This window comes from Larus michahellis, chromosome 1, assembly GCF_964199755.1.
Source record: "Larus michahellis chromosome 1, bLarMic1.1, whole genome shotgun sequence".
NCBI classification, from domain to species: Eukaryota; Metazoa; Chordata; class Aves; order Charadriiformes; family Laridae; genus Larus; species Larus michahellis.
Window position 1 is genome coordinate 62,258,734 of NC_133896.1, and position 18,045 is coordinate 62,276,778.

At 41.0% G+C, this 18,045-nt stretch overlaps 1 protein-coding gene across 3 annotated transcripts in view; it reads right to left on the reverse strand.

Annotated features, from left to right (window-relative positions):
* The window catches only part of TBXAS1 (thromboxane A synthase 1), a 245,277-nt gene that overhangs the window by 138,338 nt on the left and 88,894 nt on the right, over positions 1 to 18,045 (reverse strand). For all 3 annotated transcript variants that reach the window (XM_074581949.1, XM_074581960.1, XM_074581970.1), the window contains one exon: positions 14,459 to 14,511. In XM_074581949.1, the coding sequence (XP_074438050.1) occupies positions 14,459 to 14,511 (53 nt within the window). The remainder of the gene's footprint in view (positions 1 to 14,458; positions 14,512 to 18,045) is intronic.

Consider the following 18,045-nt stretch of genomic DNA (forward strand, 5'->3'; position numbering starts at 1 on the left):
ACTTCAAGATGACTAAAACAAAACCTGTGTGATCTGATTTCTGCCTCTCAGAAAGCATTTCTGACCACGGGAAAATTGAGGGGTTCATTATTTTTCCTTCCTGAGACCCGACATCAGGGTATAAAGAAAAGCCATCCATAAGCCAGTATTTCTGCAACCTTCATCTCATATATACTTTACGTGTCATGGCCAGGACTCAAGTGTGATCAGAGTTTTTCGCCTCTCCAGTTTTGGCTAGCCATTTTCACCCTAAAGGAAAGAAAAGGCTTTCAAAAAACACTGAGTATCTCTATCTGCTGAAAAGTCATGTCCTCATACGTATCTTCAAAAGAAGCATTCAAAACAGAAGCATTCAAAACTAGTAGGCTGTTTCTGTTTGGTTTAATTCTGCACTTCATCTTTTATTTCTTTGTAGGCAAGACAGCTCATCTGCCTCCTGTAAATATGATCAGCAGTGGCGGACGATACAATATTTTACTTTTGCGTGTGTTTGAAATAAACATATACATAATTTTCTTTCAGTCTACTCCTCCTTGCTGACATTTTGATCTTAAATCAATGAGAGAGTTACAATATATTGCACACCCTCCCTTTTTATTCCTTTGCTCTGTTTATGTTAATGCAGATGCATGCATTTCTGAAATAATACTGTTTTAATATTAGAAAATTTTAATTCCTCAACGATAGATAGGGATCAATATACTGATTTTTTGCATCATAAACGTAACATGATGAAATGAGTACGCCCAACTGAGTTTTGTGTAACTACACATGCATACACTGTTTTGTTGAATAAGAAACAAGACTCTTCGACCCTGTCATGGCTACTAGCCTGAAGACAGCTGACGTTTAAGGAAATGAAAGCAGGGCTCCATAAGTGGGAAGCAATGGGCTTCCCATTGCCTTGCCCCAGCAAGGCAACCCATTCGTCTGGTTTGTGTGCAATAAAGACACAGATCCCAGCCAACATTGGGCAGCCTTACTCGGGCAAGTAAAGGTTCGCCAGACTGGCCACGAGGGGGACAGCATTGGGACTAACATTTCTTTCTCAATCTGCCTTAAAAAAAATATATATGTTGAAACAAAGCAAAAAAGGATAGTAACCACCTACTGAGCTCCTGGGAATGTACTTTTTTTATGCTACAGCATACAAGATGCACACAGGAGAGATTTATTTTTTAAAATCCTTGCATACCTATGGTAGTGTGTACTTTTTCTATACATTCTTAAGATCTACACACATACACACAAAATCATTTAATTTTGTTAATGCATTATTAAATGCATACTAAGCCCAATAAAAGTCATTTCCCAAAGCTTTATGCATTTATCATGAAACCACTAGCAGAATTCTTTACAATAAAAATGCTAGCCGTACACATGACCAAACTAAATTATCTTGGGAAATGGCTAATATCTGACCATGTGGAAACGCTAGAAAGCAGGGCTTTGTTACAGGACTAGAAGAAAAAAATAGAGGTATTTTCTTACAGAAAAATTGCAATGATAAAAATATTTTTAATAGTAAAAAATGCTGCAGCTCCAGGAAATTTTCCTGAATCAATTCAATCTGTGCTGTGCCGGACTTTAAAAACCCATTAAAAATAACCATGATAAATTTCCTAACCTCTTTCAGTGCACCACGCAGAAGACAAAGGAAACTGCAATTCAAGAGAGATAGAAAAGAAAGAAAAGAATGGAAAAACCTGATAGCTTGTGCATCAGTGGTAACATCCTCGCTAACAACAACGGACAAATCTGCGCCACAAAGGACAAGAGGAGCAGGAGTGATGTGTGCAGCTGACAATGGCACTCCAAAGTAATAACTTCCAGGAAAATCTGCTGTTACAAATGGACAACACACTGCTGAGACGCAGTTGAGTCACGACTTTCATAACATGGCAAATTATTTCAGCCTTAAAATGGATGTACTGAAAAACAGGATGTATACAGCTCTGGTAAGGCAACTACGGGGATAACATCCTGCAAACAGCTAATATGCTCACCTGGTTTAAATTATTAAACCTCACTGAAATCCATGCACATTCAGGGATTTTTCACAATATTTAATGCGCAGTCATAAGACATAGATCATGTTTCAAACAGTAATATTAGTAAGAGCACTACCTAGTTGACCTATTTTCCATTTACCACCTTGTACATATTATCAGTTGTTACAAACACGCTTCTTTTGCTGGTCCCTTTTATTGGGGGGGGTAGAAGGGAGCAATTGTATAACAGATGGTATATATATCACCGCATTCTGAAACAACCCAGATCCCGGAGGATGGAGGAGCACATTTATCCCTCTCCTCTTCCACGGACGTACCCTTTCACCAAGGTGCAGCAGGTCCTGTTCACCCCCCTCCTTCTTCTGATGGCCAGCCGAGGCGCAGCATATCACACCAATGCTGGGACCCAGTTCCCATGTGTACGTTGCACACATTGGAGCTCTCTTCACAGCTGCACTGAACATCTGTCCCTGGCCTGCATCTGGTTGCCCAGGGACATGAGCGAGGTGTAGGCCCAAGAATATCTCCTCTTTGTCTGGGTCGTAGCTGCGTGGCTAAAGATCTCAGGACTCCCGTGGACCAGCCTGATTTCTAAGTCATCTGAGTAAATGTCATCACCCAATACTGCTTTGCTATGTTACTCCCCAAGCCCTCTGGATCTCTGGAGTCTGCTGGAGCTGTTTCCTAGAGCCCTTCCCTCCAAAAGTTCAAGGCACACATAAAACACCAGCAGCGGTACTTAGGATTTCTGAGGAGGCAATTTCTGAACAAAAAATTGCATTTTTAATTGCTCAAAGTCTACCTCGGAAAAAGGGAAAACAAATAGATATGAAACCAGACCAATGTAAACACTTCATATTCCTTCTAAATATAGAGGTATTGGGGCGAGATCAAGCGACTTGATCCTCACGCAACGATAGAGGTATAGCAGAGATACAACCCACTGAATCTATTCATAACTCCTATAAACAAAGCAAAAAAACCCACAAGCACAACTGTAGGATGAACCATCACTGAAGTAAATATATTGATCTATCAAAAATGATTGAAGACTGACAATAAAAGGGTTATAAATGCTTAGAAGAAAGAGAAAGCAAAAACACAAAACCAACCCACTGAAAAACTCCCACCTGCATTCACAGGGAAAAATGGACTGGAACAGTAAAACACAATGGCAGCGCCTGTACATCTTTGATAGCTGCCCCTCCCAAAAGCTGGAACAATCTTGCTGTAAACCAAGCAAATGAAAATGTAAATGCATGAGCAATCATCTAGGGGATTCAGATGCTTCGTGTCCTGTAGGCAAAGAAGGGAGCAGAAAAAGGTAGGAAAGCAAGAGAAGGCACCACTTTTAATATTTGCAATTATCGATCATGCTCTCCTCTCCTGGAGCCTGTTTAATCCAGAAGAGACCTTACAGTTAAATATGCAACGCTGCCTGCTTGGCAGCTCTAGCGCTGCCAGAAACACCCGCTTCTCCTCCGACCTGCGCACCATCCACTGCTTCAACTCCTCCGACAAGGAGAGCCTCCCAATTTTGGGGGTGCGAGCTGGAGCAAATCATGTAAACAACTGCCTGCATAAATCCAATATTCAAAATAGCATTCAAAAGAAGCACGGGATGGGGAAATACGCTGAATGCAACACCCAGAGCAGTCCTGTGAGTACGTATTAACACAGTGGCATATCAAAGGGGTATGAGGGGCTACTTGAGGGCTTACAAACTGTGTATTTGTTTAAATATTTCGCTAAGAAAATGAACACGAGGAAAATTATGGAAATTTCACAAACTCAATCCTGTTCTTCACTGTTCAAGAAAATCCAGTTGTGTTAGTTACTGGGCAAAAGCAAATAAAATGCCACTGACGTGGGAGCAAAGTTGGGTCTGATGTAAGAATAAGTTTAGGAACTTCAAGTATTAATCTTCCTATTTTGCAACACACTTCTCTGCCTCAAAGATCAGAATTTAAATTATTTGAATAGAAAATAATTTCGTATTTAACAGCTAATGCCTTTCCACGTGACATTATCTTACCATCTGACCTATTTTAACATTTGCCTCTGTGCTGCACTTGTAGACCTACTTTTTCTTTTTTCTGCCCCATGCGTAGCTTATTTCCTACTGGGCCAAATGGACAGGCAGTGGACATATAAAATTTGTTAGGCTACTTTGATAACATTTTACTTTGGCCCTTCACACAGAGTATTTCATAAGATGTTCCATGCGATAAAAGGTCCCAAAGAACCAAGATCTTCTCATAATGTCACTTTGAAAGACTCTGCAGCTATTCCCAGTGTCCTTGCCAAGTTCTTTTTTCAATAAAATAGATTCCAACATTGACAGAAAAGCTTGGATTATTGCTGAGTGATAAAATGTCTACTGCTAGCCCTTACAGAGTCAGAACATTGCTCCCAACTCACTCCTTTTTCTGTAAACTACTTTAAGACGTCTGGATACATCTTAAAATTTGCTGTACAAAACTTAATTTTATTCAATAGACACCATCATCCAAAAATCGAAGTTATATAACATGAGAGAGACCTAGAAACATTGGGTCAAGATCCTCAAATAGTCACGGCTCTATGCCTTTAATGGAGCTACACTGAAGTAAACAACAGCTTGAAGGTCCAGACCACTATTTTCAGGCTTGTTTACATAGGGGAGAGAGGAGATTCTGGGACAAGATGTGGTTTGAATCTTAATAAAGTTAGACTACAAAATCTCCTACGGGAGCACACCCCTATTGATTCGATAATTGCTGGGTAAGATGGTCAGTTTTTTCCCTGATGTTTGTGTCATTCCAGAACTGCTGTGTCTGTGCATGGGAGTTTTTTTTGACATTACTATAGTTGTTTAATTATGCCAGTACAATTTTATCAGTATGACTACAATAAATCCTCCTTCAAGACAAGCCTTCAGGTTTAGCCACCAGATTTAATGGAAGGATAGAAAGATTCACAATCCCCAGGGTAATGGTGGCTCAGCTCATTCCACATTTCCCAAGCTAGAAAAAAAAAAATAAATAGAATAACAGCTGAAAACAACTTCTTTCTCTGCAGCGGGGTATACTTTTGCCTATTGCCTGATGAAATCATACCCAGTTCATCGGCAGAAGGGTCTGACATAAAGCAGACTCTCCAGGGAAAGAAGAGAGGTAGTCGAACAGAGAAAAAAGGGTAATTTGAAGATGGTGCCAAACCAACAAAGAAAAAGGAGATATTTTGTTCTCCTTACTACTAATAAAACATAGTAGACTTAAATTGATCCCTAGACTAATAAGGTAGAGGAAAAACTAAAACCTATATATGACAAAACAATAAAAAAGTAATGAAGAGATTTACGGAGGTACATAAAAACCTTGGAATGACGTAAAAATTGTCAGGTCATGTTACTGTTTTCAGCTCAACGTGGGTAAGTAAACCATGGAGGAATAAAAATTAGAGCATGGAGGAAAGATAGCATAGGGGTGAAGAGGACGGAGAGAAGCATGAGAAAGAAAACAAAGCCAGGGCAAATATTTAAGAGGGGGAAAACCTGCAAGAAGCATGAATACAAAGCCCACAAGACAATGTTGTCAAAGTAAAAAGAACAGAACAAACCCTAGAGCCAACAAAGTGGTGGCACCATCAAAGGACAACAGACACCAATGGAATGGGAAGTGCCTCTGTACTTATTGGGCAAAGCAGCAAATATGACTAAGAAACTAAATAAGAGGCATCCCCCATCCATTCCTGTGTCCTAAGGGGCAGAGGCCCCACGAGGTCTTGCCTAAGGACTCCCCAGCATGGGTTCTAACCAGCATCTGAGTCTTCTTCCTGATGTTCCTAGCAAGGTGGGCATGAGGATGGGACAGAGCCATGAATGCTCCAGCCTGTGCTGGGGCTTACAGAGAACCAGAACATGCAACAGGCTGCTGATTTGCAGTTTCGTCTCTGCATCCTTCTTCTCCAGCCCCCAGTGGGGAATATGTGGGGAAGGGAAATCCCTTTTGCTTGATGCTTCTCATGCCACATGAGAAGGCAGTCACAAGCTGCTTTTGGATTTCTTCAAGTTGCCACAAAGAAGGGTAAACCAGTAGTAGGGAATAACATAGAGAGGCAGTAAGATGATTCTCCTGGGAAGAGCTGGGTGACCAAGGAGGGCAGCAGGAGCTCCTGAATTGCAGCACTACTTCAAAGTTTATCTATCTGCTTCAAAGGATGCAAAGAAAGGGAAGGGGGTGGGCAAGGGACATTGGGAGATCATGCATTTTCCTCCCTCTGTGTAGAGCAGGGGGAAATGTCTCGGGGACTTTATTTAAAAATTGCCATGCATGACACTGGGAACACCAGTTCATAATCATATACACAGCTGGTGAAGTCAGACAGCATTAATACCTCTTGGACATTACATATTGTGTGTATCCACTTCAGGTTTGCATCAATACTTCTGGGTGCTGTAGGCAATTCTAATGAAAGCATTTAATATGCACAGCAAAATCTTTCAAAAAGAATTGGTATACTAAAATAATGGCCAGATTTTTCAGCCTTTTAAAAGCCCTCAGCTTGCTTCTTCCCAATTGGTGGAAAGAGGGGAAAGAAATACAAGATGGACTTTACAGCCTGTTAAGAAGGTTAACAAATTCAGGCTCTGGTAGACGGTGAAGAGGGTAGATCAAGGTGAAATTTAGCCTAGCAAACTAGTTTTTATAACTGTGGGGTTCACTCAGAATATTCCCCCCCATTGCCTTAAATTAGGATGACACAGTCTGGTACGCAGGTGCTGATGATAAAAGTGTTACATGATAAGAAAAAGCAATCTGTTTAGCAGTCCCAACCCAAGCCCCTTAAAATGATGATTTTAAGCATTAATTAGCTAAAAAGCAGGCAGTACAGACCAAGGATCACCCATGTCATACATTAGGTGTAAAATGCTCCTCGGGCAGCATGTTTTCAAAAGAAACTTCAGTTTTCAAATAATCTCAACCTGGAGCTCACAAGGACTATGCTTTAACAGCTAAGTGCTATGTTACCAACATTCAAGGAAACAGGGGAGCTAAGAAACACCTCCCCAGGAGCAAACAGAGGTGAAATCACTTCTCAGCCAAAGCTGCTACCTGCACATGCAGGAGCAGACCAAGACTGGAGAGGGTCCAGAGAAGGGCCACAAAAACAAACAAAAGACTGGGAAGCCTGCCACGTGAGGAAATGCTGAGGGATCTGCGTTTTGTTCAGCCTTGAGAAAAAAAGGCTTAGGGGAGACCTTATCACCATGTTCCAGTATTTAAAGGGTGGTTACAAAGACGATGGAGACTCCGTTTTTACAAGGAGTCACATGAAAAAGATGAGGCGTAGTGGGTACAAGTTACTCCTTGGGAGATTACGTTTGGACACGAGGAAAATTTTTCACAACGAGAACAATCAGCCATTGGAGGAATCTCCCCAGGGAAGTGGTAGATTTCCCATCATGGGACACACTTCTAAGATTCAGCTGGACACCAGGGTGCTGGGCCATCTTGTCTAGGCCATGCTTTTGCCAAGAAAGGTTGGACCAGATGATCCTTGAGGTTCCTTCCAATCCAATATTCTGTGATTTAATTAGGTAAGATTCAGTACATGGGCCCCCTCCGCTGCTTCCCTTGTCAATCTTCAGAGCTGACACAGTTCTGGCCAATCTCATAGAGCCTTTTGCATACGGCCAACACTGTCTCAGTGGAGCCACGCTGACTAGGGGATTTCCCTCTATGTAAACACTAATTTAAACTGCTGTTAGTACAGAAACAAGCATCAGGAACATGGCGCAAGTGACAGGCACTGTCCTTTGCTGCCTTGCCAACTGCATATAAAGTGTTGTCTGTCACATTTGGTTGGATTTTGCACACTCTTTCCAGAGGTGTAAAAGATTACATCAGGTCTTTGACTTACGTTGGCTTAAACAGCTGCAGTAGAGTCATGGAGCAGTCATGGATGGAGGAAAGAAACTTGGAAAAAGCGCAGCAGGGAGCACACGCCTGCACCTCCGCCACTCCAGGACAACGTCTGGAGTCTCAGAGAGGAGATGAAGAGCTTTGCACAAAGAAGAGTTCAGCACTTGCATCAAACTTTTCCACCCAAATGGCTTCGCCTGTGCTGAGGGGTGGGCCTGTCCCATTTTGGTGGGCCTTTGAGTCTCTATTTGTGAATACCTAGAACATGAGCGTCCCTGGACCTGACTGGGACAGCAAGTCACAGTGACAAACCAACAGCCGTTAGAGAGTAGACATGGTTCTCATGGGAGGTCATAGTAAAGACATAAGATTTTGTCCATGGCTGAGAGCAGCTCATTAATGAATGCCTTCAACATTACTAGTACACTAAGCATCAATTCTCAATGTTCCAGAGACCTAAGTGCATTTGAAACATGCCAGAATTAAACTAGTCAACTAATTTACCATAAATTCTGCCTATAAACTGCATCCCACAGGACTCCGTATGCAGAATGTAAAATGCTCCATAATGATCAGGCAACCCACAAAAACTATTACAACTGTAACAATAACACTAGACTCCAATTCTCAAAATAGTGTGGTATGCCACCTTTTGGGTAATCTTTCGGCATCAGTCCCATAAAAGGCTATGCTTTTAGGACCAATTAGCTCTAGAGAGAAAAGGAGAAACTGGTGATGATATACCCACAAGTAATTCACAGGACTTGTTCCAACAGCTTGATTTAACCATTAAACTAACTAGAACCAATACCTAATTATGGTTAAGTGTGGGGAGTCAGATGGAGGTGTAGCATTGTACCGTGAGATTACATTTTAGCCAGGAATACTGTTGGGTTTGGGTTCTTTTTTAAAAGAGAGTTTTTAAAACATAGGTTACTATTAACAAATTCTGGAAGTGTTAATTAAAAAAAAAAAAAGCAAACCAGAAAGAAGGGCTCTGAAAGTTTACCTTCAGAATATAAAGATTCTCCTATTGTTCAGTCGGTTTTTGAGGTAATCATTTCTATTTCAGAGAGAACGGCTAGTACATTACACAGAGGAGCAATAAAATTGCCTACATGCAAAGTGCTGTCAAAAGAGAGGGTGGGGAGGCGGAAGAAATATTTTTCTCCCCATTAACTTCTTTCAGCTACAATAAACCTAGGTGTTTATGTGTACCAACAGCAGTTAAAATATTTTTCAGGCACAAATGCAATTGTTTCTTTTATGGCTCTGATTCAGCAAGGTAGATAAACTTCTGCCTAACTTGAAGCATGTTGAGTAACACCATTGACTTTAATGGGGTTACTCATGTGCTCGAAGTTAGACACACGTTCAAGGGTTCTGTTGTACTGTGTCCACAGTCTGCAGGTATTTAAAGGAAAAAGATAACTGTAATTCACAACAGCAATTCTTGGGATGATCAACAATCCTATAGAGTCAGAGAACCTTATCACAACACGTAAATGAGGCAACACAGTGAGGGGAAAAAAAGTCTTAAGAGAATATGAAAGACTTGACTCTGGCCATAAAAGTATATTGCTCTTTAAGAAAACAAAAATCCAGGCAAATGAGGCTACCAAAAATCTTTATCAGGTTAAATGTGAAACAGACTATGAAGAGCTATAGATCAGAAATAGGAAGCCTGTTTTTCTTCTCTCTCCCCCATTCCTTGCCCAGGCATGATTTTCTCTAGCTGAAATATGAAAAGTAAATTGTTTAAAATATCAAAATGAAGGAAGGACCACAGGAGAGGGAGTAAGTCCATTAGAACGCCAGTGTGAAAGAGGAAATCAAACAGGATAAGATTGTTTCATGAAACCAAATTATTTCTTTACATGAGCCTTCAGAGACAAAGATGAGAATACCTGTCCTGGGATTACTCTGGCTGGAAACAGAGAGGTTAAAAAACAAAAAAGTTTCTGAAATTAAAAGGGCAATAAAGACACTGTTTCTTCAGGTTAAGTTAACTGTATGATGAAGACATCAGTTGTTTCCTGCCCCTATCCACAGCAGGTTTGCCCCAGGGTGCTTGAGGAAAGCAGAAGGAAGGATAAGGCTTTCAGAAAAGTTCCAGATGCCCAAATCCCAGAAACGCATGTCCCTCTTCTGTCCACAAAAGGGTAAAGCCTCAAACCTCCGTAGTGACTAACCAGTGTGCCTCAGCCCTGATGCAGAGGCCAGGGGCAGCAGCGAGAAAAGCTTATTTCTTGTTCACAACTGTTTGATTATGGACTCATCTGCAGAAATGCTAACTAGTGCCATCTGCAGCGACATTTTTGTGGGAGAGGAGAAGTCAAGCGTTAAGACAGAACCAACTCTGGCTGCATAGACTCCTGAAAAGCTGTCAGCTGCCAGCGTAGCTTACAATCACAACTCACCCCTGGACACATTTCAAGTTAGTGACTGGCTCCGTGATCTAGCCTAATCCTTTAAACCACTCAACCATTTAAGTGACCAGGCTTGATCTTGGTTCCAATAATGACTTATTAGAAAATCATTTAAGGAATATCAGGAAGTCTTTAAGAAAAAAAAAAAAACAAACCCAAACAAACACCACCACCCGCAGATCAGACATTGAGTAATTCCATAGACACCCTAAGAAAAATCACCTGTCCTATTTTAAGTTGTTTTCTGCGTATTACTTAAAAACGTGTTGAAGTAACCCACTGCAAAACAAGATACTCTTTATATGTAAATGGAGCTCCATTCACATCTGTATTTTCACAAGATGCTTCAGCAGTGCATGCATGCACCCATTTCTGTTTTGACATTCCTTCTGTGGCACTGTGCTGATCCTGGGATGCTTATGCTAGAGCCCTGCAGAGGCTCTATTTGGGTACATGCAATTTGCTGCTGGTGATTTTATTAGGGACTGGGAGTGGCTAAGAACTGGGTCTTGTCAGAAACATTCTCATCAGTTCCTCCCACCATCAAAAAATGCAGATTTTGAGATCATTGACTCTCCTTGCCAGTTCACAGCCTGACAACGCTGGGCTCAAATGACGTGATTGTCATCTGCTTTCTAGAGGTGGTTTAATCCAAACCCCATTGTCTTGCTTGTCCTAGATCCATCTCTTCATCTCTACCTTACTTTGTTCTTGTCCTTCCTAGCACTTATTCTACTACATAGTTGGTCAGATTCCTCACAGCAGGTTGAAGTTGAGAGTTCAGGTGAAGGAAGAGTAAGAATAAGGTTTGACCAGCTACAAGCTGTTTCAGATGCAAAAGAAAGCGAAGAAAGAGTGTCACCCAACAAATTGCACTGAATTTTAATCTTCTGCTCTTACTCTTTGATTATACACACTGAGGTCTATGTTACAAACTCTAACACTCTTCCCCACATCCAAATGCATTCCTGCAGTTGAAGGCAGAACAGCTTCATTCATCCAATCACCTGCCCGCTTGGGGCTGTATCATATTTTCTGTTCCTTCACTCGTGGTGTGTTGTTTGACCAGGAATATATTACTTATTTTGGCACTATTCTCCAGCTCCAAATCAGCCATACATGCTTACTGTATGCTGTAAAGTCATAATGATGCAATCACAGTAGAGTGGTCAAACGCATATGAAGTGTGTTTATAAAGGAAAATCAACTCACTGCGCCTCTACAGCTCTGCTCATGTTGTAGCAGCTGCTTTTCTGCTTCCATAAAGTATACTGTCCTCCTTTATTTCTCCTCTTCAACCCAGAAGCTCTTTGTTTCTCTGTCTCTTCTTACCACCTATTTCCAATCAGTAGCCAAAAGCTAAAATTGAAATCGAACAACTGGACATGGTATAGGTGAAAATAACCTGTCAAAACATCAAAGTTCATCCAAAAAAATAAGTGACGTAAGTAACTAATTTCCACAGAAACCAAGACTACTTTCCTGCAAAACTCTTACCATAAGAAGGAGAACATTCAACACAAATCTTAACATGTATCAATACATTGCTTTCCAAATAGGATATTTTTCACTTTTGTTTGTTTGTTTCTCTTTGGTATAGATAATCAGAACACATATTTTAGAGGAGGTATTTTTATAGAAGATACGTCAAACTATAGCTGAACCAAAAACTACCACTCTGTTGCAGGATTGCTTCAAAAGTCATGTCAGTGGCTCGGACATCCCCATTGAACAGAAATGCTCCAGCTCTGCTTTTGCACCAAAACAGAGCTGCTTGTTTCTGCCTTGGCCTCCATCTTGGGCCATCTCTGTATGAAAACAGACAGTTTTCACAGCACACACTCACAACTGAAGACTATTTGCATTGTCTCTCTCTATAAAAGAGTAATACCATCACCTCTCCTTTGGATCCGCACACGGGAGCAAAGAAAAAAAAAATGCTTTTGTGACCTACAAAAGCCTTACTTGAAATAATTCTCTACGACTTGAGGCCTTTTGGAATGGAAGGGATATATTGTTTTGACTTGATTAAAGCTGAAAAGTTGATTTGACATCCTGTTGTCAAGGAAACCAATTCACACACAAAAGAAAACAGTTGTGATGGTATCATTCAGACTATTCAAGTGACCTTAGAAAGAAAAAAAGGCTTCAGTTCCAAAGATTTGTATTCAACTCACTTCACCACTGTAGAAATAAAGATCATTGCTCTTTATGCTTATTGGAAAGCAGTTTTCAATCTGAAAAAAGCAAAATGCCACATCTTCTTCCAACTGCCAAATCCAATACTTTGCTGAGACTGTACACATAAACACACCTACCATTTATTGCCTATTTCAAAGGACACAGAAGACATATAGGCAAGGAGAAGGAATTTCTTTAATTGACAGGACCATGATAAATACCCCCCAACAAATACCACACCTATTGAACAGCAGCTCACAAGCCAGGTTTTAAAACATCCTCCTTCAACAATAAATAAAGCTGACCTCGAGTACAGCAATGTTTCAGGCCAGCTCTGTTTTCCTGGGAGATATCAAAAAGCAGCATTTATTCTCTGCCAGCCTCCTAGATCCCTCACAAATTGAGTTTTTCATAGACACAATAAATGGGACATAGTTATGCTCAATCTGCTCACTCTTCCTATCTACAGGATCCCAAAGAGGCAGAACTGTCATGGGTGACCACTACCACTGTCATCCAGCTTTGCAGCCCATGCAAGTCTCACAGAGGTCTCATTCCCTAACAGCTGTGGGTAGGTTGGAAAAATGAAACTTTCTATCTATCCACTCACAGGCTGTAATTACACATCTCTTTCCCCAATGACATAGCCTCTGCCCGGCTGAGTGAGCAGACAGACGACTAAATAGCAACTTGTCTTGAATTCAGCTTCGAAAAAAATAGGCCTGATATTAATAAGGAGGGAAATATACTGAGGAATGAATGCCAGTGTTCTTACATTATTGTCATTTAAGGGCATCACACCAAAGGTCACGAAGATAATAAGCCTCAGTCATTTTCCATTTGTTACACAACATACAAATTGCCACAGTGTTAATTAATATCTTTCTCCAATCCTGGCCAGTCAAGACACTGTATTATTTGCTCTTAGACAAGTACCTAACCCTCGGAATTCATTATTTCCATCACTTCTTACAGCACTTTGTCCTTAGGGCTGAGCATAAATGCCACAAGGCGGCTGTGACTGGAGCATCAAATGCCTCGTATGCCTGAGTCTGACTTCTTTCTGATAGAGCTTTTTTGCTGGAAGAGCATACAAAGCATATTTATATCATTTATGATCAGATATGCACACATACATTCATATATACTCTCTTACAAGTGCCTTAAACCCCTTGCAGAACACAGGAAAACAACGTTGACATTGTCTGTACTTTGTGGATATTGCCCGGTACTTCTATAATGAAATAACAGTTATGCTAGAAACACCAACTGACCACAACAATAAAAGCTACCATGAAATAACTGCATTTCTGCTTAAAACGATGACAACTGGAATGTAGTTCTTGGAACAGAAATGACATTCACAGAAATGTGGATGGGCTTGTATGAAGGGATATACTTCTGAAACCTTCTTTATTCGCAATAAACCGCTAAGATAGCACAGCTGAGCTATAAAGAGAGGAATGCCTCATTTCTGATCTGTACTTCATTGTATTTTAAGTTTAGGAATTTTGCATAAATATAGATAACAACAGCTGAACCAAATTCATACTATTTCATAAACTAGGTGAGGGGTTTTAAGATGTTAAATTATTATTTCCACTGTTCACCATAAGTAGAAAGAATATGCAGATGAAAAGAGAATATTGAAGGCTGGCAGCTTTGTCTAGCTCTGAAAAAGACTAAACTTTATGTGCATAATTAAAATTAGAAAGAGAAGAATGAAGTCCAACACCAAATGCTGAACTAAAATAAGCCACGGTTACTTTCTGCATGTAATCAAACGACCTCCACCTCTGTCCCCTGGACTGAAATACCGCACTCCGCATTTTGGTGAACATCTTATCTTGGCATTTTCTCCTCTCCCACCCAACAAACCCAAACAGCAACAGTCAGAAAAGAAGAAAGCTGATGGCACAGGTAAGCTTACCCACAAACAGGTCCATACTCCGTTATGAGTTTTGTGTGATTTTCCCAAAAGCCCTGGATAAAAGAAAAATAACAAAGTATTTTAGAGCAGTACTTAACAGAAACTCTATTACACAGTGTTGCCAACACCCATACCAAAGCTTTGAACCTCAACTAGGAGAACCACGGTATTAACTCATAACCTCAACTTTCTCTCGTTGTCCATCTGTAACAGTAGAGTATAGAAATGGTGACTGAAAAAAAATCCCAACCCCAAAAAAGATGTGGAAATCCATGTTTTCATCAGGGTTTTACACTCCAAAATGTGTTACCACTTAATGATTATTGTTTTTAAACTAATACCATGATTGATGTCCTGATTCACAATTTTTTTCTGATATGTGTGCAGACGGAAAAACTGACAGGGAAATTAATAACAGAATAAGTATATGACTTAACTACACACAAGAAAAATACAAAGAATGTGGAGAGTTTGTCTTGTTTTAGTTATATTATTTAAAAAAAACTACCCAAACCTGCAAAGTTGGAGTTTAGCATGAGGGAGTCACCTGGGACACTCCGCAGAATAGTAAACAGATTTATTTTAACAAACTTTTAGAATTTTTACTGTGTGTTTCATTTTCATAATTGATGAAAATTGGTATCCATTTATATAAATAAACCTGCCACTATACTAAATTGTTGGTGTCCTAAATGAATACAAATTGATTAATCCGAAAGAAGGCGTGCAAAATGTATCCCCAAAAAATGAATATTAAAAAAATCTGTTTTAACAAAACTGCGATATTTGAGAATCATACTGCATTGTGTTTGTAACTTCTCTATGGAAAAATAACACATTTGACTGCATTAATCTGCATTTATATTAATTCAAGAAAGACTATTGTGATCTATCTTCATTCTTCAGAGAAAATTCACTAACAAAGTAGAATACTTACGCCTCATATTGAATCTTTCTTATTTTTTATGACATACTGCAGAACATTAGCTAGAACAATATGAACTATTGTAAATGCATTAACCATAGACATAAATAAACAAGACCCTGTAATGTGTGTATGCTTTGGAAGCATTTTACCACACTAAGCGGAAGAAAATCTGGTGATCAAAAGTAGTTATCCTACTTATCATCCTTGGGTGCTAACTTATCACCCAAATTAACAAAGTACTTGCCACGACCTACAGTCCTCCTCTTATAGAACCCTTCAGTTGTTTTTTATTCTTAATACAGTTGTGCTTTTTCATTTTTTTTAATCCTGCACTTTCAATATGTTTATTCTACAGGACAATATGTCTCCAGGTTAAGGCAAGAACTTTATGTTTTCCTTGAGCTACAAAAAGCTAAAGCACTGGATGGCATATAAGAAAACACACTAAAGATAAAATAACGAAAGAGGTGTTTTAGATGATTGCCTGAAAAAAAAAATATATTCTCACCTGAAAAATACTTTACTACTAAGGTAAGCAGAAAGGTCTCATCCATTAGCACACAAAAACTAAGGTGGACAAAGCCTTTGTGATACCACAAAAATACATACAGCTAACTCAAAAAGGCTTTTATCTGTAGACGCCAAGGGAGGGGAAAAGGTACATATGCATTCACACCGATCTGCATTTTGCTAGAGCGATACTTCAGCAGTAGCAGGATTTCAGCTTGCAATTGTTATGACTTCAGCATTACAGAGGTTGCCTACTGCCTTCCCCCGCTGGTGCAAGGGGAAATCCTGGGGCCAAATCCCCCCATCCCAGCTCTATTCTCCAAGCGGCCATCTAAGACTGCATGAAGCAGGCTCAGCTCATCACTGCTCGTCTGACTGCTTTGCCTGGCAGAGGGACTCCAACCTGCCTAAACCCCGCTGACAGATTTACAGCCCCCCTGAGGCACCAGTGCGACCCAGGGCACTGCTCGAGGTTACCGGGCAGAGTCACACACGGGGCGTGCAAAGCACTGACGCTTCACAACGCCACCGGCTGTACAGGGCAGAGGGACCTCCAGTCTTGTGAGACGATGCCGAACCAGGTCTGCCCTCCATCCTGCTTTCCTCCTAGCCTGAGCCTTCAGTGAGGCCACCCCCAACGACAGCCTAAACCTCGCCTACTAAATTTTGCTTTGGTTGAGAGCACGCGCATAGGTATTGCACTTGCTCTATCCACTAGCTGCATTCCAGCAAGCCAGCGGGATATTAACATTTACAAGAAGCCTAGGCTTTAAATGATTCAGTGAAAAAGGCTTCCAGAAAGCCAGCTTCTTGGAAACGCTGCTCCTGGCTCACTACAGTAGAGGGGTCAGGCAGAACACATTTCAAATCAGACCTGTTAACCAATAACTGGTTTTCCACCTCCAGGTCTCCTAAATGATTGCACTGGCTTAAAATTAACCACACTTAGTTTTTCTTCCCTAAAGTGAGAAGTACAAGCCTACAGGATGGGGGGAGGGAAGGAGTTGAAAAGTATCTGGGAGAGATTGTGAGAAAGCATCCTCAGGAGTAAGAAAAAGCCCTGTTCTCTACACTTTGGGACACTTTTCTCCCATCCTGCGTGACTGCATGCACATACACACCACCACCTGCCTCTGCCATCCACCCCCAGTACCCACTGCTTTCCTGGCCCTCTCCACAGGCATGGTGAGCACCTGGGAGGAGGTCTCATTGGGACACCTGGGAAAGATGAGCAAATAGCCGGCGCAGAGCCTTGCAAGGCTGCGGTGTCTGGAGCACGGGCAATGCAGAGGGAACATGTTTGTGCATCCTTTACAAGCCAAGGCATGCCTTTCAGCTGGAGGTCATATGAAGGCACTTGAGTTTCTCCTCAATAGCCATCAGGAAGGCCAATGAACCTGTGATGGTCTCAGTACACAGTGAGGGGATATGCCACGTCCACATAGCTCTGCCAGTTTTGCAGCATCATCCCTGAACATCCCTTCCAGTAGACAGGTAGCTGCAAAACGTCCTTCTCCTCCTATGAGTCATGTTAGAACCACAGCAAGCCTCCTAAGTGCTTTTGGTAACTTATTTACACTAGCTGAGGTCGATCTGCTCCAAGGCTCATTATTGCAAGTTTTTTCAGATTTATAACTGCAATTGTACTTAATACGTACAGGATAACTAAGTACCCGCCCACCAGCAGCAACTGTTCGACAAGAACAGGGAGATAGAGACCTCTCTGACTCAAGACCACCCAAAGGGTGAACGCAAGGAGAGGAAGGAAATTCAGAAATGTACCCAGTGGCCACATGTACCCAGTGGCTTAAACAGCCTGTCTTATGGCAGGAGCTATAATGAAGCAATGCTGGGGTTAGGAAGGGAGGAAACAGGGAAAAATGGAAACATTATTCTAATTTTTTTAGGAAAACAGAAGAAAATTGAAAAGCAAAACAATGCATGGTATTACGAGATGACACCATGTGCATCAGGAGGAGCTGTAGTGCATTAAACAGTCAATCGTAACAATGAAATGTAAAAACACAGTCAGTAATGCTGTTCCAAGTCAGAAAAATCACTTAGCTTTTTCTTTGTTCGGAAGCTGCAGAATATGAATTGTCAACAACTCAGAAAAGGGTTGGGGCAGGGGGGACTTGCTGCGTGTGGC